The 24,653-nt window shown below is 44.4% G+C and overlaps 1 protein-coding gene across 3 annotated transcripts in view; it reads left to right on the forward strand.

Annotated features, from left to right (window-relative positions):
* The window catches only part of TMEM178B (transmembrane protein 178B), a 231,434-nt gene extending 209,791 nt beyond the window's left edge, over positions 1 to 21,643 (forward strand). Inside the window, exons 4-6 of one of the 3 annotated variants that reach the window (XR_006171839.1) lie at positions 17,864 to 19,331; positions 19,757 to 19,868; positions 21,319 to 21,643. Coding sequence is in view for 1 of the 3 variants with exons in the window: in XM_042837941.1 (XP_042693875.1) it covers positions 272 to 384 (113 nt within the window). In the remaining 2 variants the exon portion in view is untranslated. Of the gene's footprint in view, positions 1 to 271; positions 1,380 to 17,863; positions 19,332 to 19,756; positions 19,869 to 21,318 lie in introns of those variants that run through there. The other 2 variants (XR_006171840.1, XM_042837941.1) reach the window with 2 other exon arrangements.
* The last annotated feature ends 3,010 nt before the right edge of the window (positions 21,644 to 24,653 follow it).

Consider the following 24,653-nt stretch of genomic DNA (forward strand, 5'->3'; position numbering starts at 1 on the left):
AAGCAAACAGACAAAACCAATTTAAAATAAGGATCTTACGAAGTAAAACCAGAAAACAAATAACAACAGCAACAACAAAAAACAACATGAGGATGTCTCAGCAGACTCTCCAACAGTACGGTTTTAATCTTCCAGCTGCCTTACATCCAGGCTTACAACTGAGGCTGAACTGCTAATGCAATTGCAGTAGAAGGCCTTCTGAAAATGCTGTGATACTTGTGTGTATAACATTTTCTTCCCTTTTCTTTTTTTTTTTTCTTTTTTTTTTAAGAAAGAGAAAAATGTAAAACATTGCAATGTGATTGTCCACTACACCATCCATGCTGTGTTTGTGGCCCAAGACTGAGGCGACTGCAGAAGCGTGAAGAAAGCCGTCAGGTCTGAGACAGTGCGTCTCCTCTGGTGGATTTCTGGATGGTTTTGGTTTTCGTGGAGCATCCGAGAGCTCAGAATGGTGGATCCAAGGGAAGACTGACCAGGGAGAAGGGAGGTGGGGGGAGCCCTGGCAGTTGTTCCTCCTGAGTATTTACTGGATTGGGATTACACTGAGTTTTTGGATGTTTGAGAAAACTGGGCAAAAGCCATTACTGAAGAGAAAAAGGGAGAAAATTTTTGTAAGAGAGAAGTAAGAGAAGCCTCTTGTTGTGTTCATGTATGCCAAATAAGAACTTCACACATCTTGTCTTTGGAACCTGCCCCAGGTCACTGGACATCTCCACTCTCCATCTGAGAGAACTGTGGAAAAGAAAGGGTCAGATGCAGAGAATGGAGATCCATTTCCCATGAGCTCAAGCGTTGTATGATATAATTGTGAATCTTCAAGTGGGATTCTCTCTCTCTTTTGGTCTTTCTCTTTTTCCTGCTACTCCTCTTCCCGTTACCCCCTTCTCCCTTCACTCCTCTCTCCCCATCGTTCAGGTCATAGATCCCAGAAGAGCTAACAGAACAGATGGGGATGTATACCTTTGAAGGAAGCAGAGCATTTTGGCTGCGAAGACAGCAGCTGCTCACAGGGGAACAGTGGCTGAGGGGAAGGTGAGGTGAAAGGCCAAGGCTGTAACTAAAGGGAGCTGGAAGAGGCAACTGCCAAATGGCCCTGTTCAGGAAGTGATGGCACCACAGATAAATAGCAGGCAAAGGGAAACAGGGCAGGGAAAAAAAGTCCCCCACAAAACAAGCCAATCCAACATGCTCTTAATTCAGGGGTAATTACATCAGTCTTTTATTACACCCGATATCTGCATGTCATCAGCTCCCATTTGATGATAAAAATCATCTAGCTGCGCCTGACCTGGGGCTCACAGCTCAAGAAAATGTGGAGCTGTTGGAGCAAGTCCAGAGGAGGGCCACAAAGATGATCAGTGGGATGGAGCACTTCTCCTGTGAAGACAGACTGAGGGTGTTGGACTTGTTTCACTTGGAGAAGAGAAGGCTCTGGAAAGGCCTCATTGTGGCCTTCCGATACTTGAAGGGAGCTTTTAAATAGGAGGAGGACTGACTTTTTACACAGTCTGATAGTGATAGGACAGGGCAGAATGGCTTTATACCAAAAGAGGGGAGGTTTAGGGAAAAGTTCTTTACTCAGAGGGTGGTGAGGTGCTGGAACAGGCTGCCCAGAGAGGTTGTGGATGAAGCATTCAAGGCCAGTTTGGATGGAGGCTCTGGGTGACAACCCTACCCACGGCTGAGGGTTGGAACTGGATGGGATTTAAGATCCTTACCAACGTAAGCCGGTCTGTGATTCTGTGATCTCCTGAATCTATGAAATCTCAAAAGGATAAGAAGGCAATCTGCTGAAATGATGCCTGCACAGAAATAAAGGCATTAACTCCAGATTATGCTATTTACGTGGCTGTCAGGAAGCAGCATTTTGACTTGTTAAAAAAAAATCCAACCAAGAAATAATTTTTATGCAATCCAATTGCATAGCCAGCCATTCCCCTTCCAGATCTGCTTTCCCTCCCTGTTACACCTTGTGTGATGATGTTCCTTTTTGTTAACAGTGTCCAAAGAAATAAAGTTTCTGAAGGCTATTTTGGAGTAGGGTAGATTTGGTTTTCTTTCACTCTTGCTCAGCTACTTAGCATTTATGTTCTTTGGTTTACAAATTCCCAAAACATGCCAATGTCAGCTGCCAAATCAATGTGTTGCCACTGAAATGCCATCCCTGGCAAGTGAAGTTTTGTCATTTCATTCTCCATTAGATCTGACTGGAGAAAGTAAGTATTTATTGATTCATGTTGAAAATGGAAATCTTTTGAAGAAACTTGCTTTTTAAGTAGATTGGATTTTTTTTCCTCTGGCAGTGTTTTCAAGCAGAGTGTTCTGAAAAGCTTTGAAACTGTTTAAACGTGCAGATGCTTACTAGATGAGGAGGCTGATGAGTTACCACTGGACAGAAGGAAATTAAAAATAAAAACAATTCTTGGAAAGCTAAATTGAAACCGAAAGCATAAAGCCAATAACTGAAAACTAAAAGAGACCTTTAAAAATGTGAAAAATTTCATACTATGAAAGATTTTGAGAAAAAGCAACTTCTCATAAAGGTGTTAATGCTTTACGAAACTGGTACTTGTTTCATTAAAACACCTTTGAACACAAACTTTCTTCTTCCTCTGCAGTTCTGAGTGTGATAGGGAAACTCTTTCATGTGAATAGAGGTATCTGCAGTGACCTTACTAGACCAAAAGTCAGAGGGGTTTCTAGCTGGCATCTGCCATTGGGTGCTGTGACGTGGAAAGCAGTATGACAGCTCCTGTGGTGGTGTATGCCTTGTGTGAGCCGTGACAATTCACAAAGTGTATGCTTTTCAGGTGGAGTTTTGAAGGAGCTATAGCAGTAAGATTGAAAGAAATTGAAGTCATTTTGCCATTTCATGGACTCTCAACTCTTCTCTCTGCAGCTGGCATGAAAATAGATCTGCCTTGATGAAGTACTCTCTGAAGGTGTTGGTTGGTTTACAAGCTGTATATGAGCTGAGTGCTGGCCTGTGTTTGGTGACTGTGGGAGAGGGTTACACTCATTTTGCTTTACAGCAGAGAAGTGTTAACCCTGGATCTTATCTTTAGGCCCAATTTGTGATTTTCCACTCATTATAGCACAGCCTCTCAGGCCTGTATGAGCATGTGTGTTAAAAGTGTGGGTGTAAGTGCTTGAAGCAGCAGGTGAATACAGAACTTTAATGTCAGACTGGATCCTAAAGGACCACCTGTCCAGGCAAAAATTTTGGTGCACGTCTTTGACTGAAACAGGGGCAAAAGCCCTTAGGATTTTTTTAATTTCTCTCTGTGTTGCTCACAGCCTCAGGAGGAGCCCCAAAGGGCCGTGAGCAGTGTGAGGTGGGCGAGAGCCTTAGCTTAGTCCCGTGCTCATCTCCAGAGCAGGGCTGACCCAAGATACACCTGGAGACAGATCTGTGATGGTTAGTGACTATGTACATCCAGAGCCAAAGCGCATTCCCACCTACTCCAACTTTCTGCATTTTTGGGAGGCTTTGAAATTTCTTTCTGACCTGAGATTCAAGCTTTCCAACCAGTGTCTGGTTTACTAGACTGAGCAGTAGTCAAAAATCTGTCAGATGTGCTCCCCACGTTAAGGGTCTTGGCTCTGTCTCTCAGTCTGCTCCAGGGAAATGTTCAAGCACATACTTTACTTCTGACATGTGACTGATTCCATTGCCTTTGGTAGACCATTCACATGCTTAAAGTTAAGAATGTGCTTTTCTGGGTGATGTTCAGCTTCCTTCTGAGTCCAGCCCCTGTTCTTTTGCTATCCTGTCCTTGTAGATAATGTGACACCCTTGTCCTAGCCTGATGCAGGTGCTTGTGCTCCCTCTCTTTTACAGGAAGCCGTTCCCAGGGAAGTGGGGTGAATTGCCCCAGCGCAAGTGGTGTGTAGGCTGAGGCTTTTTTTTACAGTGAGCCTCCAGTTCTTGTACAGTGAGGTTCTGTGATGGCAGTGAGTTAGTTGCAATGGCTTCTACTTCTATCCCTGCCAGGGCACTGTGTGGGAGCCCTGCAAGGGAATATATTGTGGGAATCTATGTGCTACGTATCTTATGGACTCTTAGGACACCGTCTTCAAGCTAAAGCTATTCGCATGTTAAAACTCCTGACTCATAGTGGCCACCTGTATATATCATCTCTTCTCTCTCCCTTTCTGCGAACACAGATCTTCCCTGATCTGAATAGTACGGTCCCTCAAGTCATATTTCTAGTTGGGCTTTTATTTCGTTTGCTCTACCCCAGGAACAGTCACAAGTGGATCTGAAGCCACCAGTGACCAGGGCAATTTCTTTGAAATACTGCTTTTAAAAAACCGTCACTACTTTAGAAAATGTTATTTCAGCTACAGTAAGAAATGAAAAGAAGAAAAACAAAACAAAGCAAAATAAATTACAAAAAAAAAAAAAAAAAACAAACAAAACCCTCAGAGTCCACTCCTCTAACCCAGAGGATCCTGTCCTCCCAGGAGAGACCCATGAGAGTGCAGGTATTCTGCTTTCCTGTAGACACAAGTCATTTGGGAGCACTTTTAGCCGTAGCATGCTAGCTGTGCACTTCATCAGACGATCAGCAAAACAGCATTGGGAAGGGAAAGGATTGCTATGCAGGGGATATCTCAGATTCCCAAGTGTTCCTGGAAGACTGTGTCTCCATGGCTGTCCATTTACTCACCATGCAGCACCTCCAAACCAGGCTCATCCCTGGAGCCCCACTGATAAGCAGAGCTCAGAAGAAAATCACTGTAATCTGTCCTTAATTCTTGAGTGCCAAGCTAACTCCCAGGAGCAAAATGGAGAGGAAATAATATGTTACCAAGTATAGCTTAAATAAAGACATACATTATTTGGGCTCTTTCTTCTTTGTGTCTCTACATAGGCCTAGAAGGGCAATAGAGCTGCTTGGGTGAATTCACACAAATCATGCCTGTGTATCAGCACCGCATTTCCTTACCCCCAGGACTTGCACTCTTTCACAGCCCTTTCTGTTGCATTCATCCAGTCAGCAAGGAAAGGTTCAAGGTAAAAAACTGAGACATTTCTGAATGATTGCCAGGCACCACTGAGAGACGAGGAGTAAAAAACCTGCATGAAGCACATTCAGCATGTAAAGGTTAGTGATGGGTGAATATCCAAGGCCAGCTGAAAAGCTCATAAAAAGAGGACTTAACACTCAGTGCCCCACAGTTCCCAGTAACAGCCAGCAGTACAATGCATATGCTCCATATTACATACACTGAAGTCCATAGAAAGCTTCACTTTTGCTCCAGTGACTTTTGGATCAGGTGCCTCAAAAAATATTTCAGTGCTGTCCTGGTTAGTGCTGAAAATGAAATGCTTGCTCATATATGCATTTATCTAATGATTTGCTTTATAAAGAAATCAGATATTATCTGTTTTTTCCCTGATTTATGTTTCCCGTTCTATCTTCCTTCCCAAATCTCTAATACCCCAAGCCTGTAGCTTTCTTCGGCGCCTTAGCTAGAGATTGCAATGCTTTTTAAAACAAAGGACCAACTGCTGGTGCCAGTGGGCTCTGACAAGCTTGCTGTTGACATTGGTGGGAGAACTGGAACCTGACAGAATGCTGCTAGTTAAAGTGCAGTATGCCTTGCACATTTTTAGGATTTTACTTACAGAAAAAGCCTGGACTACTGCCTCAGTATAGGCCACAAGAGGGAAATGAAATGCTGGTCACCTTTAGTAAAGCACTCCAGAGTCACAGATCAATTGTCCTTTCTTGCTAAGAAGAGACTGGGAATGAAAACAACTGCGGCTCAGATAGGTTATCCTCAGGGGGAGGTGGGGAGTGAAAAAAAACGAAATCAAGCAGCAGTTGCTTTAAGTCAGACTTGATGGGCAGTGGTTGAGTTACGTGAGGACAATCCAATGACACCCACAGCATCAGGAGTCTGAGCTGTCAATCCCTGCCCAGACTGTACTTTTATGTCTTTCTTTTACTGATTAACTCTCCTGCACAGTGGCACAAAACACCCTCCAAACTTTTCTAGATTAGGGTGTATATATGCGGACACCCTCACTCCCCTCCTTCCTTTGCCTCACACAAACATTCATATCCCAGGATGTGGGTAACCTGGAAATATGTGCAGAGGAAGTAGATAGCAAAATGCAACATAATAGTTTGTTTTCTGTCCTTTCGTACTTAGGAGTTGCAGTGCCATTCAGGTGTCTTCTGCATCTGTGTTAGGTCGTGTATGCAGATCACACATAAAATCTCTGCTGAAGAGAAGTGGGGAGGCACAACAGAGCTGGTGTGAATTGGATACTTGCCACTAGAAAGTATTTGAATATTTAGAGAAGAGCTGCCTGTGTTGTTCTAATCCCAGAGGTGTAGGAAAAGGAAGCAGCCTAGATACATGTTTCTTTCTGCCTGCTCTGCCTTTGGCAGGATATATCCAGCAGATTGGGGGGCAGGCAGCAGCTCACAGCAGTAGCATCCTGAAACACCACTGCAAGACTCCAGACCTCACTACTGGTGCTCTTAAATATGGGATTTCTGCAGACCTACTTCTGCATCCAGCCAGACTTGAGCTGGCAATTCTACCTCAGAAAACAGCTGTGCCCACAAGTCCTCACTAATTTCTAATGCTACAGACCCCAGCAGTAACCACTCGTGTGGTACAAATGGGATGTTCTTTTTGAGCGAGTAAGGCTAAAGGAAAAAAAAAAGTGAAATCCCATCAGGAGAGCCTTGGTGTTTGCAAATTGCTTCTTGCAACCTGTACTTACAAGGTGTTTCTGTAAAACAGATGGCCAGTGTTCATATTGGAGAGAAAAAATGGCATCATACCACCTCCAACTCAGAAAAGTTTACAATCCCCTTAGGTAGAAATGTTGCTGAATGAGGGGCAGCGTTGTACTGCCTGAATCTTATTTCTGTCCTCTGCTGAGAGCTGTGGTTCACTGCTGGCATTGCCATGGCTGCACGAAATGGGGCTCAGCACTGCAGGGAGCTTCACATCCCGTGGCATGGGAATAGTGCTGCAAAAGCAATTCCTTTCAAGTGGCCTTGTTATTTTGCCAACTGGTCAGAACTTCCCAAACATCAAGTGATTCTGATAGAGTCAAAAAGCAGTGTGACCTGCAGGTTTAGCTCTGGTTTCAAGGGGATGTAGACACCAAGAAGTGTCAGCCACACTGGGCTCAGTTTCCTGGGACCAATTACACAGAAGAACCACAGCTTCCAGTCTCTGTTCAGACAGTGAATAGGAGTATAACGCTGAATGTTCTTGGTGCCAGCATCATTTTTAAAAACCATGCATGCTCCTAATTTGCTTAAGCTCCTGTGAAGTTGTGTCTGAAGAATAGTTTTCATCTGGCTGTAGAGCATAAGACTACATTTTTATGAAGAGTTTTCTTTTAACAATATAGATCATAAGAAAAAAAAAATCAGGTAATCATAACAACAAAGTAGAAGTGCAGCCTCAGACTTTTGAGCAAGGAGGTACTGAATTATTTATAACTCCTGGGCACCAATAACAATCACAGACATCTAATTTAAACTGTTACTATTTTTACTCGGCAATTTCCATCACTTAATATGTTTGTGTTCATGTTTTTGTGTTCTGCAGGACAGAATTCCCCCTACTTACACACACACAAAAAGTATATTTGGGGACTTTTGAAGATACTTTTGTACAGTAACTTGAATTACTTTAAAGGATTTTGAGATCTTTGGCGGAAGTTACAACTTTCAAAGCTGTAAACTGTACCTAAACTAGGAAATAGGTACAGTTGAGCTTTCAGCTTCTTTTGAAGTGAAATTTCCCTTGATCACAGACCAGTAGAGTCAGTGGGAAGTTTGCTTCATTAAAACTGTAAAACAGGGTCCTCTTTAGACACCTCTCATTAGTCCTTGTCATTGGAGGTGTTCAGGAAGAGGGCAGATGTGGCACTGAGGGACGTGATCAGTGGGCATGGTGAGGATGGGCTGACGGTTAGACTGGATGATCTTAGTGGTCTTTTCCAACCTTAACAGTTCTGTGTTTCTATTTATGTGTACACGTGGCGGGGGAACTTCTGCAAGGCAGGCTGTATTTATATTCAGCCCATTTCAGGAGCTTTTGCATAGATATGGTGATAGCCACTACTAAGTCACTTCAAATTTATGCCAATGTTTCTTTTTTTTGTAAAAATAACCAACCATTATACTTCTGTGTGGCTGGAACAATGCAGTGGTAAATGTAGCCCATAGGCTGATACACAGATATGTGTATATATGTATATATATGTATATATATTTGTAAATTTATGAAAAATGTCCACAGAGTCATGATTGCCTGAAATAAGCTGAGGCCGATGTACAGGATTTCAGGCAAAGGACTGTTTCTCTTCCACAATCCCCATGTATCTCAGATTTAAATTAAAGCAAATTAAACAGTATTATTTCCCAGGAAAATCCCAATTCTGCCATTGCACCAGTCAGCAGCATGCACACCCACACACTCACATCCAGTCGGAGGACTGGATCTCAAGGGCTTCTCTAAGGAAGAGAAATGGACTGGAAAAGCCATGATAGAATTTCAGTTCCACCTTAGCTCTCTAAATAGGTGCACTTACTCTTTATCAAGAAGCCCTTTGTACAGATGCTTTTCTGCACTAAGTGTACATCTGTGAGGTGTTTCTCTGTGGGTGAGGTCAAGCTGCACAGCTACACAAAGGCCTGGATTTTCTGATCTGAATTCATCCCCATTAACCTTGGGCACTTAACTGAGCTGCTGGTGTTGACAGGCTTATCTGCCTTGGTGTCTTGTACAGTTAGTGAAGAGAGACATTTGCTTCTCGGTGGTGACTCAGTAAAACTAGCTCTAACTCAGCTTTAGGAGCTTCTTCTCCCTCCACGGAGTGACCGCTCACCTATCTTGGGTGGTTCTGAGATCCTAAAAGATTCCAAATTCCAGTGGGAAGACTCAGGCACCTTGTGCAGAAGAGTATCCATGCGGAGATCTGTTGTGGCTCTGTACCCCCCACACAGCATGCAGGTGTTAAAAGTGGAAGACTGCTGGAGCAAAATGAGAGGTTCACAGCAGTCTTCCCCTCCCCACATAACAACACAACTGCAAAGCATAGGGATTCCCCCAGTTCCTGCAAAAATTGCATTTGATGTGGGTTCTTTATGGTTGTCTCCAGTCATAGATCACTGGATGGTGCCAGTGCTGAACGTCAGAGATCTTTGACCATTTCTGAAGCAGCCCAGTGAATGAGTTGGCATTCTAAAAGTTTAAATTGCTAAACTGTTCTGAGGTTACTCTCTTGCTCTTTATTTCCATACTGGCCTAGAAAATGTCATCTAGCTGCTAGTAAGAATCAAAAAATTCCGCTCCAAGGTACAGTTTAGGTAATTTCCTATTTGTATTTTTCAATGTTAATAACTGCTTTACAAACAGCTTACATGGAGATTAAAGAGATTGCAATTTCATCCCTTATTGTTGGGATTATCGTTGTCCTCAGAAAAACTGAACCAGGGACTCAACAAGAGAATGAACTGTGACTGTACTATTGAGAAAGCTGCTCTGCCAAGGCTGAATACATGTCTCCATCTCATGGTGAGAGTCTCTCAGAGCTGAAATCAGGTATTGAGACCAAACTGGTCTGGGAAGAACAGCAAATTAATCAAGTGTAAGAACTCTGAAGCACTTATATATTCCCATATTTTACCTGACGAAACACAGACCAAGGAGTGGAGGAATTAAACCAATTCCTAAAAGCTCCAGGTCTAAGTGAACTTTTTGCGGTGGCAACAGATGGTGGCTACTATTTATTTCCACAGCTAGATTTAAGTCAGGGACTTGCCAGTGCTTGCCCATCTCTCAGAACAAATTTATTTTTTAAAAAGCTGTTCAGGTTATGGCGAGAAGGACTTCAGATGGCCTGTAGGAACCTATACAGTAAATATGTAATTCTGTGTATTGATACTTCGGGAAAGACCGGCAAGGAAATGGATGAGAAAACTGAGTTCAAGGGATAAGAACTTATTTTCCAGCAAAGTACCTTCCTGTCCAGTCTGTACTGTTTCATTCTAATGTTCCTCTCCTGTCGTCCCTTCCCCTTTTTTAAGGCCTCAGATGTGTATATCTCTGTCCCTTTTCCTTTCTCTGTGTGAGAATATAGAGATGCTTCCTGTAAAGATGTTTATCTCTAAATCCCATTCTGAACTGACTCTTGCATATGTGACTGTTTTGTTATTTGAGATGTCTGTGAAAAAGAAATAAAGGCTATAAGAGCGAACTCTGGAAATGAGGAGGAGCTTGCAAATAAATCGAACTTAAGGATTCAGCATCATTTGCTGCACGACTTTTGAGTACAATCCTAAAATTTTGTGTTTGTCCTCTCCCATTCCTTTTCTGGGAGACGGATGGGGACGGTCCTGGGATATGGGACCCAGCTTTTGCTGTGGATGTAAATGTTGCTCACTGTGTCCCACAATGGCTTTGCAGACTTCTCAGAGGTTTACTGTCGAGGTCAACCTCTTGTTAAAAGGTGATAAAGTCTCTGTACAACATCACATGGGAGGGAGGATTTGTGGGGTGATGCCGTCCCAGTTCTTTACAACAGCCATGTGCATCCAGACTTGAGCACTGTCCTCCCTGCTGCATTCTCCATGCCACATTTGGATTATCTTCCTGCAGAACATTCCACTTTCTCTTAAAAAAGCCGTCTCACCTCCTAATGAAAGCCATAATTGCTCCTGTGACTCCGCAGCGGGGAGTGAGTGTACAGCCTCCTGTGGGACAGCAGCTAGGCCTTGGCACCAAACTGATCCCAGAGGCAGGCAGAACAGGCACAGCATGTGTGGCCATCTCACTTGGGAAGGCGGATGTGTCACCTTGTGGGTGCCCACCGTGTCCCTCACAGTCCATGCTGCCATTGTAGGCCTGTTGGGTCTGACTTCTCCCAGTCTCATGCTTGTGGCATCGTGCAATCCTGCAGCAAATACTTACAGCCATGGAGGCAGGGGTGAGTGAGAAACCAGACACATTGTACTCTCTTGTCCACAGCTGGTGCACCTCATGTGGACACGTGGAATTTCTTCTGCCACAAATAATACTTGCCCTAGCCATGGCTTACCACACTAGGCAAACATTTTTGGAGGGTTCCCCTTTCCATAACTCCCTTGTCAATTCTCTGTTCCTTCACAAAAAGCATCTTTTTGCTGAAAGGAAGTGAATCCCATAACATCTCCATCATTCAGTGATGACAAAAGTTGCAGTCACTGCTTTCTCTAACTGACAGTTTGGGAGGCTTAGCATCGTACTTCCCTTAAACGCCTTCCACTTCTTGAGGGTACTCCCAAGTACAATGATATGACTGGTACAAGGCATTTGTCATGTGAATGCATCTCGGCCAGATGCTTATGTTCCTTCTAAGTGCAGCACACGCATATCAAAGCTAGATTAGAAAAGACTAGGTCTTTTCTAATGCTACACAACTCAGGCATATTCAGAGAATTGCATCCATATGTTTCATTTTCCTAGCATGTTTTCTCTTCAGAAAATACTGTAAATGTGAGTCACATCAGACCTGTTAGAAGCAGGTCAGTATTATAGCCATTTTAGAAGCAGGAAACCAAAAGCCTGGGAAGAGATGTGATGTCTAGCAGTTTGGTGCCCCTCACAAACTTCCACTAGCTGCAAATAGAGCCACTTATTTTCAGCATTTTCCAACTCCCAGACTGCAGCTGGTTTGTCCAAATCTGCAGTGGCTGTGAAGGTGAAAGCCAGGATGAGGACACTCAGGAGGTCCTGTCTTCATCAGAATGCTGCTATAAAGCTTTGATCCCACAAAGCACGTAAGCACTTGCCTAATTTCAAGCATGAATGTCCCATTAACGATGTTATCACCATGCTTAAAGCTAGGCACATGCCTAATTGCTTTGCTAGACTGGGAATTATATTAAAATATACTAAACTTTAGGGTATTTTGAAAATCCAGAAATGTGTTCATTTCTGATTATGCTTCAGGCATTGCCAAGGACATCTGAAGTATGAATGAAGTCGCTCAGCCAAGAGGAGCACTCTCTAGCCAATAAAGAAATAGCTGACTTTGGGATGTTAACATCCAGTTGTCAGGAGTAATCGAGGGTGGGATGTACTGCAAGGGTTTTTACTTCTGCACTGCTGCAAGAAGCAGAGTGGCTCCTGTAGCCATTGGTGCTAACATAAAATAACAATGAATGACTACTGCCTTAGGTCATTCTAGGACAGCGTGAATGTGTTGGCTAATTTCAAAAGTGATGCTCCATCATATCAAATGTATTGTACTTTCCATTGCTTCCTCTAAGTTACTGCAGAAGAGGCGAACAAAGTTGTTTAAATACGACACAAAGCGGAACTTCTTGCTCCGTTATCATCCAAGGTGCTAATCTGCAGACACGGGCATTTGGGTACGTGCATTCGTGTTTGCAGGACTACGGCCCTGAAGGATAATTTTCGTGGCAGGGTTTAGATCAGGGAACTAACATAGGGAATTGAGAAACCCCTGTGACTTTGAAATGGCAAAAGTTGCAAAAAGCATCACAGGAGTTTGTCAAAAAACTGGCTACATCTAACAGTTTTCTTTTCATTATTTATTTGTTTATTTATTTATTTATGGTTGGGTTTGTTTCTATCCAAACTGGCAAAGAACTCTGTATTTCCATCAATTACAGTCCTGTCTGGTAACTAACTAAACAACCTTTTCATGGAAAACTAAGAAATAAATAAGTGAACTGTCAATTGTGGAATGTAAACTGATTAAACAAATAAAGAACTCGTGTGTTTTAAGAGACTGTCTGCTTGTGTCAAAGGTGGGGGCAGGCACCTCACACCTCAGTGCCCCATCTGAAGGATGGAGGGAAAAGAGGAGCTGGGGGCCCACAGTTTTCTAGCTGATAGCTCTTCCTGAGGTAAATGAGTTTTGCCTTTGGTAGGATGGAATCCTTCTCGCCACAAAGGAGGCCGTGTCTCAGATATCAACTGCAACAAGGAACAGAATGGAGCATGAATGAAGGAGACAGCACTTGCCACCTGCCTGCTTATGTGAGTAAATCCTGCGGGGCTGAGCAGAGAGATGTGGGGCAAGAGCTCACTGCACACCCTCAGGGCAGATGAAGCGAGCTAAGGCTGTGCAGCAGCTTGGTCAGCACTGTGCAGGATTAAACCCCAGGCACGGATGCAGTCTGAGCACGACTCAATGAAACCTCTCTGGTCAGAAGCAAACAGCAGTGATAAGGGCTGCTCAGGTCTTCCTTCTCTGCTATCAGTAGAGGCAATGTGATTCATTGGTGCTAAAAATGGAAGCCTGCAAAACAGTCTTTTCAGCCAAGAGGAAAGCAGGTGCCCTCTTCCCTAGCAGCAGGGAAAGCTCCGGCAGTGCAGCCACAGGGGCATGGAGCTCAGCTGCTCAGTGCTTTTGGAGGAGGGGGAAGGAAGAATGTGAGAGGAAGGAGCCAGCTGTTCCATGAAGGGTGAGCAGGAGATGCTGTTGTGCAAAGGCCTGACTTCTGGGAAAATTCATAAGACAACAGATTTGCAGTAGCCATGCAAAGGTTGAATTTTAGCCCCCAGTGCACTGTGGATCCCTGTGGTGTCTGGGATGTGCCAGAGCCTGCAAGGCTTATATGCAAAGCAAACAGACAAAGAGAAGGGAAGACTCATTATCCTCACTACTGAGGCAAGAATGCAGGGAGAGAATTAAATATCTCTTTCAGCATCACACAAGCTACCTCTGGCGGCTTGCTGTGCCCTTGGTAAGCTGGCTCTGTTGGGAGCTCAAGGGCTGAGGCTGCCACACATGGATGCTGCCCTCTGGCTGCACAGGCACCTGCACTCCCCAGCCCATGGCGTGAGATGTGGAGCTGCAGCTCTGATCCCTCGTGGTTCAACTCTGCCTCTGAATCAGCGCCATCTCCTCCATCACCTTTCATCGCTGGAAGTCACCACTGGCTTAGGAGGGAAAGCTCCATGAATCAAGGCATGGGCAAAGAGTCTCCAGTCTCCAGCAGAAACACAACCAACCGCTCTCTTCCACAGGCAGGATGATCTCATGATGACTTTTCTGGTCAGGAGCACATCATAGCTGCAGCAGGTTGGGGCTGTACGGGGAGAGGATGCTGGTAATGAAATACTTTCATAGTTCAACACTCATTATCCCATTACAATATCATGCTCTTCCCTAACGTCCTTCTAAGGAGCCAAGGCTGAGTTTTTTTCCTGCAGACTCAGACCATTAACAAGTCACATTTACTAAAATTCTCACTCCCTCCCTGCTCAGGGGAAGCACGATTGTGTTCATTTGCACTGCGTAGAAGTGGAAGAGCTGCAGCAGCTCATCTGTGATGCTGTCACCCTGTTAGCTCACACCAAACACTGCCTCATGTCTGTTGGGGACTAGCAAAGGCTGTTTCCCTGTAAGAATAACACTTTTCCCTAGATTGCTTGATTCTTTGATATTCCTTCCCATCCTCAGACCAACTCCTGGTCTTCTCAGACCTGCAATTCAAAGTGCACACCCCTGGTGGCAAAAGATTCTACCCACAGCTGGCTATGCAGAGTGAAGGCAGCAGCCATCCTGATAGTAAAGTCTGGAAAAACTCAGCTCAGTGCCAGATGAGCTGATGCTCTGGGCATGCCCAGTGGCAGGACATCTGTATTGCCAGCAGAAACACTTGGATAGACACCACAGGTTGTGGCAAAGCTTGGGGCCATCATCTGTCCCCCCATCTCCCCACAGACAACTATTTCAGTCAAAATGTGGATGGCAGTGAATGGGAGAAATGGAGGCATGAAAGTTCTTGCTTTGGCATTTAGTAAGTGGTCACAGCAGTGTTCAAAATATATGCCAGGAACACTTCATACAGAGAGGGAGAAAGAGACCCTGACATAAGGAGCATGCCATTTAGAAAAGCAGACAGTCAGAAGGTGAGAAAAGGGAAAGCCTTTATAACGCCAGTAGGCATACGGAGTTGGCTGTATGCTTTTGAAGCCATTATGTGCAAGAAGCTGCTAAGCACATCAATGGTTTCTGATAGCTAAATAAGATTCAAGTGAGGTCTCACACATGCACATGTGCAGGCATACATGCACAAAAGGTGTAGGTAAAGCACTTCCATCTTCACAGCAAGGCAGATTTCCTCCTTTTCTGTTGTGTTTTCTTACAAGATTCCTTTACACTGGTCAGAGAAAAGGAGGCTGAGGATGAAACAAGTCATTCCACGCACTGAACAAAACCATGTATTTCAGTTTTATGCCATGGTTTCTGCTTCATTTAGCTGAGCTCGTTCCCTTTGGGAGTTCTCTAAAGAAACACCGTTTGCAGAGGCTGATGAGGGGCTTCCAAACTGGGGTCACTGCTGGGTCCTCCTGTCTGTCCCTCTGTTGGAGGGTGTTTGTGCATCACTGTGTGTTCCTCATCACTTCTCAGCTCCCCATTTTCACAATTAGAAATCCGATGTTCAGACTTGCAACGCTTCATCAAACTCGCTTTCAAGTCGCCAGCAGATTCAAAGGTTGATGGGGACAGATGGGTAGACGAGAAGTGACAGACTCTTCATTTCCTTAGGAAGCCTAGCTGAAAATACATGTTCTGAGCTCAGCTTTTTTCCACGAAGATGCACACTGTCCTGGGTGTCCCAGTGAGGTCAGTGGACTCAGGTGGTGGCAGCCCTGCACCTCTGCCCTCTGCCGCTGCCCTCCTCACCAAAAGCCATAGGGCCGCCTCATCTCCTCACAGCCTCTGCCGTGGGCCTTTGCTTTGGACCTGGAGCCTGCCAGGGAGGATGACTGCAGCACCTTTTCACCATCTTGCCAGTAACAACAAATCAATTTTCACCAACCATGAACACCGTGCACCCCTGCGGCCTGGAGGCTTGCAGTCCAGGCGAGGGCAGTGCAGGAGGCCCGAGGTGGCCTTGCGACCTGATGTGCAGGGAGCTGCCCCAGGCAGCCCCAGTGCATCCACCCTGCTGAGCCTCGGGGTTCCCAACCTGTCTGGGGCTGGCTGGCAACTCTCCTGTCAGACCCGTGCTGGCAGGAGTTTAAACTGAGGAAGTTCAGGCTGTGAAATTTAAGGGGGAGAAGACAGAAAAAGAAAAAAAAAACCAAAAACAAAACCATGTATTTTGCTTTTAGCACCTTTCTTCTCATTTTCTCCTGAAGTGCCAGCACCTTAAATAAAAAGCCTTTTGTTGCCTCGCTGCTCTTAACACCCAGTCACAAACAAGGGAAATCTTCAGCTAGCAAGCTTTACCCTGAAGGGTATCACCTCTGTGTGCAGCCCTTTATTCTCCTTCCTCTCATTTCCCCTTTGCTGTCACATCCTCTCCTACCAGCTCAGAAAATGCTTGCCTTTTGCTCAAAGGGATCAGAAGAGGATGAGGGCAAACCCTGTTCTTGAGACCTGCTGCTCAGCTTCCACTCCACCAAGAGGACGACTGGAGGAATCACATCACTAATTTCCTATTTCATGTGGGTTATTTTTAAAGCTGCAAACCATACCAAGAGATCACAAGGCCCCTTTGTCCCTACTTCCTTGCGCATCTATGAGGAATATGGGCTAAAAGGAGACTTCCTGCAAACTGAGCTTTCTGGAGAGCCAGGCTGGCAGATCATTCTACCTAAGCAGCAAACGCAAAACCAGGGGCACTTGTGCCATATATATATGTATATATATATTGTCTGTGTGTGTCCTGGATAAGCTCTGTCATCACAGCAGAACACTGCAAATATGCAGCACAAGATGTGATTTATAGGGAAATCTCTGATGTCTTATTGCTCCTCACATACTGGAAGACTTGCCCTGCTCTCTAAGAGCCCTCATGGCCTGGTTTCCCCTTTGTTTCTCCTAAAACTGGCTGCAAATATAATCTGTGGTGCATTTTTCCATAGGAAAATGTTCATAAGCAAATTTGTCCAGAGGAGGGTCATGGAACTTGAATGGGGAAGGGATGAGATTTACAGGCACTTATGCCATCAGAGGTAGGATATTATCCTCCAAATTCCTATTTTATTCTTTCTTTATGGATTCGGGAGTGTTCCGTGTTTCTAAAGACTCTTCCTATGTTGTCCCTTTGCCCACTTTATTGAAGAATGTAACTGGTCACATATATATTTCTATTATATTTGCATCAGTAATACTGAATTATGGAAGTACATGCAAATTTGCGTATTAAAACAGAAAGGGATTTCAATTACTTGGATGAATACAAAGCTGGAAGTTGCTGGGCCAGCACAGAAGGCAATGTCTAGTAACCTTTCCCGAGTTCATACTAAATGCAGCACCTCTCTGCCTTGGCTCTCTCTCACATATTAATTTGCACGTACACACACGCACATGACTTACAACTCCCTTGATCACTTAATGGGACCCACTTTACTTTAAGAGGTGGATTACTGTTTTAGCCATTTGGCTGAGAGTGCCAAAGAGTTCACAGGCTCATCTGTGCTATTCTGGAAAAAATTTCCTGGCCAAAATGAGCATTAAGTATAGGAATGGAATTGATGAAAATGATCAACATGGATATGGATGCTTTTTTCTATACCCAGAGAGGAAACCATCATGAGTGGTTCTATCAGGTGTGCAATGTACTCATAAAATGTTCCAGATCTATCTGCATACATTTACAGAAGAAAAAAAAAGAAAGTACCTTAAATTTGTCAGCATTTATTTTACCAGCTAGACAAATGGTGGTCTACTGTTGGATCAGACTGTGGATCAAAGCTGGAGACGGGAATTGTTTTGATACATGTTCAAGTGGCTCTGTGCAGATGTAACAGAACTAAGTATAACTGGGCACAGATGACAGGCAATAACAGCCTGAAAATCTGCCCTTCTGCTCTTCATGAATGTATTTCCATTTACTTTCAGGAGCTGAGGATCAGACCTCTGATCTCTTAAACATACGTGGGTCAGAACTCCTCTGCAGTTTTGCTTTTCTCGGTGCAGTGCCAGGAGCTGCTGCCTGTCAAGAAGAAAATGACGGCTTCCCAGTCGCAAGCAAGTCCATCCAGGATGTCACCCAGAAGCAGAGGATGAGCCCAGGAGATGCTGGATCACTGTCACAGAGCTCAACTTTGTTGCATCTCCAGCATCCCCCAGGGCCTGCGCAGGGACTAGTGTGTGTCATGAGATTCCAGCCATGTCATCCCTGCTGAGAGTTCTCCCCACTCTCACAGGAAGCATCTGACCATTTCTGGTTCTCAACATGCCTGCAAGTGGTGATGGAATCATGTCAAATAGCCAGGATCTAGAATAGAACCTTGTGATTGAAACAGGGTTTTCTTGAACTATTCAAATCTTTCTCAGGAAATAATGTATGAGAACAATCTGCTTCAGAATAATCCATCACTGACTGTGAGATTCCAGTACAATTTGGTTGCTACATTGCATATATTTTTATTCTCTGTTTGTTCAATGAGTGTTGCACTTATAATGATGAGATTACTGGTAGTACCAAACAGATTTTCAGAATGATGAGAAGATAATTAGATGATATCCTGAGGGTGATTTCTGTTTAAGACACAGCAACTATGACATGGAGTATATGAATGTGGAGAAGGAAGATAACAGTGCTTATTAACCTAAGATACAATGATTCCCAAATTACCAGGAAATATGTTTCATTGAGGTGAACGACATGGTGATTGATGTTTGGCCCAAGCTGGCCCATCTGTTGCGAGGCACGACTCAGCTAAGCTCAGAGGAACTTGATGATCTCCCGAGGTGCCATCCAACCCCTTCAATTCTGTGATTCTCTGACCTGATGTTTGCTGCAGCCACAATGCCAGCTTCAGCATAAACTGTGAGGTTTTGACAAGCCCAAGTGATTGAACTGCACACCCAGAAGGCTGCTGGCTTCCAAGAGCTCTGCTTGTTCAGCTCCCATCACCTGTGAGTGACCAGCAACAAAAGCCTGACAGCATAGCGGTGGCAGGGATGCTCACTACAAAATCAGAGATTGAAGACCCTACCTACCTTTCTAAATCAATCCTTAGTGACATTCCAGGATTACAGTAAGGAAACTGCTGCTGCTGCATGGATCTGTGGCTCCAAGTGGGACAAGTGGCCACATAGCCATGAACCCACAGACTTGGTGGATGCCCACCCCTCCTGGGGACACATCAGGCACATTTTTCCCTTCCTCTCTGCTCTCTTGGCTTTGCCAGAAGACTCACCGTGACAGAGGTGGCAACCTCAAGTGAATACACAGCTGCTGCTATCCCACTGCTCTCGTAAAGTGCTGGCAACCCCTGTACATCCACACACACAGATGCACAGCTCTGGGATGTGTCCTTTGCCAGCCAAATGGAGCACCAAAATCGCCCGTGTACACATGGTGAGTCTCAGCAGTGCCTTTAAGGGCTTGTGGAAGATTTTCCTGGCTTATGGTTGGGACTTTTCAGTCCCTGCAGGACTTCCACACACCCATTTCGATTGTAACCAATAACGAGGTTTTCTACATAAGGCTTATTTCTAACAACACATTCACTTCTATATAACTATTAGAGGATTACGTGTCCTATTTTCTTCCAGACAGGCTATTTGATCTTTGACTGCTGCTGGGACATCTAAGAAAATGGTGCTGTCCTTTTTTTTTTCTTTTTTCTTTTATCTATCCTCTATATTCCTTCTCTTGGCAATCTGATTTTCTAAATGAATGCTCCCAGCCTTAGATGGGGTAGCATGGGTATGCAAAGTGATGGGTTTTGTGTAAAACCATGTGGAACAGCTGCTTCCTCTCAGTACTGTGCCACTTTACAGAGGACTCTCTGGCTATATAACTGGTGCTTCACTCAAACAACCACATACTTAGGAGCAAGAAGATGTCTTCTAGGTATCTTTGGGAAACCAACTGGAAGAACAGTGGTTAAAGGTAGGAAAGATTTATCTTTTGAACCATGTTCACTTGAATGACAGGGCGTATTGCAAAATAGATACTGCTGTATTATACACTACATTTTACGTAGTCATATATGAAAATAACAGACAAAAAGATTTTCATATTTTCAGAGGTACTTATTTGCAGTGCATTGTCATAATAGCTAGCATTATTAGTTTAAGTAAAAATGCATGCAAAATTGATGAGATGGTATGGAAGCAGACACATTTTCAATATATTTCTTTTTTGAAACAATCCTGTCTGTACCCAAAGTTAATGCTGAAGCCATTTTTGTTAGGGTGTTATGTTGTGTAATATTTCTTGTTTATGTAGAGCTCCTGTTCATTATGTGCTTTGGCTTGGAATTCAGAGACGCGTATAATCTAGGCTGGAGTGCATGATCTGCGGAGGTCTCTCCCAACCACTACTATTCCAGGATTCTAAGAAAAGTTTTTATGATTTATTAATTAAAGAGAAGTGTAACCCTGCTAGTTCCGCCGAGGCGGTGGCCTCTTGCAGGGCAGCTGTGGGTCCAGGTCACTGTCGGTGCTCCTCTTCGGGGGCTGCCGGGCCCTCTCAGGACAGTGGCCAGGAGCGGAGGGGCTGCTGCTCCGGGCAGAGGGACCTGCTGCTGCCTCCTGCTCCGTCTCCTCGCGGGGCCGCTCCGCTTCCCTCGCCGTGTGTGCAGCGGGGCCGTGACTGGGACCCGCACGATCGTCAGCCCCTGCTGTGCTGGGCTGCTCCTCTCTGCTGGATGTCGCGGTGCTGCCAGAGAGTGCGGGCACTGATGTCACCTGTGGGGAGGCTGTGGGGCCAGGGGTGGCCGCAGGGCTGTCCTCCTGCCCCCTGACTGCAGGGCCCTCCTCCTGCGCCCCAGACACGTGGTCTCCACGTGGGCCCCTCCCCATCAATCCCTTTCTTGTTCTCGTGTTTTCTGGCAGCTCTGAGCCCTGGCCTGTGCCTTCTCAGAGGCCTGATAGATGCTTTTGTCTCTCTTTGTTGTTTTCCATATACCAAGAAGAGCTCTGAAAACAGTTTATTCCATGGAATTGAACATCTATGATTCTGTGGTTCTGATTCCGTGTGATGCAGTCCATTGTACTCCTTGTGGCTTTGATCATACAGTAGACATTATCACAATTTGTGTTACCTGCTGCAGTTTGTAAAATTCCATACACTCTGTCTCCTCTCTTCTCTGACTTTGGATTCTCTACATATCTGCAGTGTCATTGCACTGCCTACACACTGTAGGACTCCCTCTCAGCCAGGTGATTTCTGTTGCTTGGCTAAGATTATATTCTCCATTAATTCTTAATTGTGAATCTTCTGCTTGTGGTTTAACTCCTCTATTTGTTCTCTCATAGTGTTTCCTTAATTTACTTTATTCCAGGTACCTTATGGTATTCAGTGCTTAAATTACTTTCTCCATCTGTTCTTAAAACAGGAAAGCAAGAAATCAAAGTAAGCGAAGATATCATGTAAATGGAGTCAGCAACGCCTGTGCATTTGGAAAGGCTAGTCACTGGTTCAAGATGCTTGCATTTAATATGAAATACAAGACTGTTCTAATCCAGCCTTGTCAAGTCCCAGAGTCTTACACTGCCTTCATCTTTGCCACAGATTCTGAAAACAGCATATTAAGTGGAAAGTATCTCTGAACAACAAGAAAAGCCAAGTCAGCCTTTCAAATGACCAGACCATGATGTGATGTGAATTAAAAAAAAAAACAAACCCACTACTCTGTTTGTAATAGAAGAAACTATGGAATTCAAAAGCAGTGTCTGAGTCCTGTCTCATAATTAGCACGAAAATTAACAACATGAGAATAACAACAGCTATTTTTAAAACATATCGCTTAGCTACTTTCTGAAACATAAAATGCAATGCAAAACTGTGCAGAACACAAACTAGCCACAGAGCTTGTTGAAATACTCTTGCAGGGAATGCTACAGAGTTTAGACAGAATCCCTTTGGATGAACTCAGATGTCCTCCACAACCTAAGGAAACTGTATATATGATAGGATAGGCAGATCTGTAACTCCAGCAAATTTTTTGATAGTCAGAGTGAAAAGATGGCCTTTGAGATATTTGAAAACTATGAGATAACTAAAAAGCGAGATACTACACCAATCTGTAGTAACTCAGCAGGATTACACTCTTCCTAAGTGACTATATTTTGTGCTCCAAAATCCAAATCAGACTAATTGTCTAGCTTCTGTGGTGGCAAAGTTATCTGGTCAGTGAAGATGAATGGGAGTGGTTCTTCATTAGTGATGAATCTTCTCATCCAGCCTTCGACTGCCACCGATGCTGCAGACCCCAACTCCACCTAAGGACAAGCATAAAACAATACGTTGTCACAGGGCACTGGTACTGACTTTGGAAGAAGTGGAATTTTGAGTATACACAGCAGTGTTCCAGGTAGATGGTTTAACATGTCAGCCAGATGTGTGCAGTGATGCACACAACTGAGTCAAAACAAAATGAAAATAGAAGCATTTAGTAGGAAACCAACTGGGAATCTCTTCTCCCTTCAAAATGTGTCTGTTGCTCTTTGATTACAATTGCCCAAGGCCCATTCCATCTGGTCCATAGATTAGAATGTCATTGCCTCAGTAAAAAATGAATCATTGCTGCAGATGTATTGGTAATTTTCTGGAGTTTTTCTGCATCTAATATCATCTGGCTTTGGATGCAACCAGGATAGTATACAGCAGTATCAGAATTTTCAGGCAGCTGATATCTTAGTGAAGCCATAGGTATGTAGTACGTAACAGTAGCATGAAAGCCTTGGTTTCCTACCCATTCTCTTATCCAGCTGTACAACAAATGGAGAGAATACAAATTTATTTATTTACTGTCATTAAACAATGAACGTTAATCTCTGCTGGAAGCAAATTACCTGTGTGAGAATCTGGTGGCTGTAAATCATTCACTCTGAGGTTCTGTTAGTGGCAGTGTCAACACCTGTGGAGTGTTCTTCTGTATTACCAACATGATGGATGCCAGCTTCCACCACCCAAATGGGTGCTGCCTACAGATGCAGGATGAGTGACCTTAGTCTGGACCAGCAGAACTTTATAAGAACAGAATCCCCTACCAGTGATTTAAGTGATGTCCTCAGATTAGCCCTCACTGACATCTTCAATGAAAGCAAGTAGTTTATCAAACACAGAAGTTGCTATGGGTTTTTATGCATTGGGTTTTGTGCTGCTGAGTGAAGGGATTGATCCCAGCCTGGGACACTGTCCTTGTTCTCTCATTCAAAGCAGACCTGAGGGAGAACCAACCCAGCTGGTGCTGGCGATGGGACACGATGGGGAGCCAATATTTCTGGCCAGCTCCAAGATCACAAGCCTATAGAAATTTTTTTTCAGTTGCCCTGCTACACTTAAAGCTTGGAGCCAGGACTGCTCACTCTAATGCCTCAGTGGCACCTGCATTTACTGAATCCAAATAGGTTGGGAGAAGGTGCAGAGCCTGAAATGTCTCTGCTAAAGGAACAACCTCCTGAGAAGACTGCCATAGAGAAATTTAATGGGTTTCTGCGACTGTTCAAAAGCTGTGAATATCTCCATTCATTCCCTTGGAAAAAAGGTTAATAAACTCTAAGAACTGGGGAATATTTCTGTATAATAGTCCAGCCATGGGAAGAGGGGGCAGGGCAAAAAAGCAGTGTTTTTTTTGCTGTAGAAATACGCTGGACACGCTCCTGAATTTTGATCTAGGGAGGGTGAAGCTCATATTGTGTTCTGCTTACTGAATAGAAAAGGAAAAGTGGAGGGAAGGAAATGTAGGGATTATTCTCACGTAGAGTGTTTCTGAATTACCCAACCAAAAACTCTGTCAGTGTAATTCAGACCTTTCTCCACACCAGTGGAGCAGGCACTGACTGCAGACATGACTGCCCCGGGGGCTTGCACCTTTGGGCAGAGCTGAAAATGAGGGCGAAAGAATCCATCATGAACTTTTTCTGCTATCACAGATACAAAATTTCTCTGGTTAGCTTCAGTGGCTGCAATACACCCTGTTCTTATACAGAACAGCAGCCAGGGTGGAATGGAGAGGGACCTAAGACACGGAGTGGAAGAAAGGCTGCAGATGCTGGGGCCATGAGCACAAGTAAAGAAACACCAACTGGAAGATCCACCAGAGACTTCAGCTAGCATGAGAACCCCTAGACAAGGAAACAGCACTTTCTGCAGCTCAGTCCTGTGAGAGAGACAGGCTTGTGGAGAGAGAAAAGTTGGAGATGTGGGAATAGTGCAGTATGGCTGCACTAGTAAGGCTGCAGCTCCCATCCCACAGTTTGATCTGGAGAGACACTCCAAGGGACCAAGGACAAGGACTCTATCCACTGTAGATCATTGTGGTGCTCAGGGGCTGCAGAATTAAAGCAGAGCTTTAATCTCCCTTGAGAGGCCAGAAGTGTGGAGAGATTTGCAGTCTGGGAATTTTTCATCAGCAGCACAGAAGCTTCAGGTTTCTGTACCAAAAGATATTCCCCCCATACCACTCTTGCCACAGCAGTATCAAAAAGGTGTGTAAAGGGAGGTGCTGGGGACAGACAGAGCTTATCCTTCATGCTACCATCATGTAAAGAAACTCCCCCTGCCTTTGCAGAGTGTTGATGCAGAAATGTACTGGAGACGCAGGATGGGGTCACCCAGCTCAGCCATATGTGGATTATCTGCGGACCATGTGGCTAGAATTAGCTTTCAGGCCGTGAATTTGAATAGAAGACCAGCTGGTGGCTGGGAATAGGACTCTGTTCTCAG

This window comes from Centrocercus urophasianus, unplaced genomic scaffold, assembly GCF_019232065.1.
Source record: "Centrocercus urophasianus isolate 14NV4802_14NV808 unplaced genomic scaffold, USGS_Curo_1.0 seq_73, whole genome shotgun sequence".
Lineage (NCBI taxonomy): Eukaryota > Metazoa > Chordata > Aves > Galliformes > Phasianidae > Centrocercus > Centrocercus urophasianus.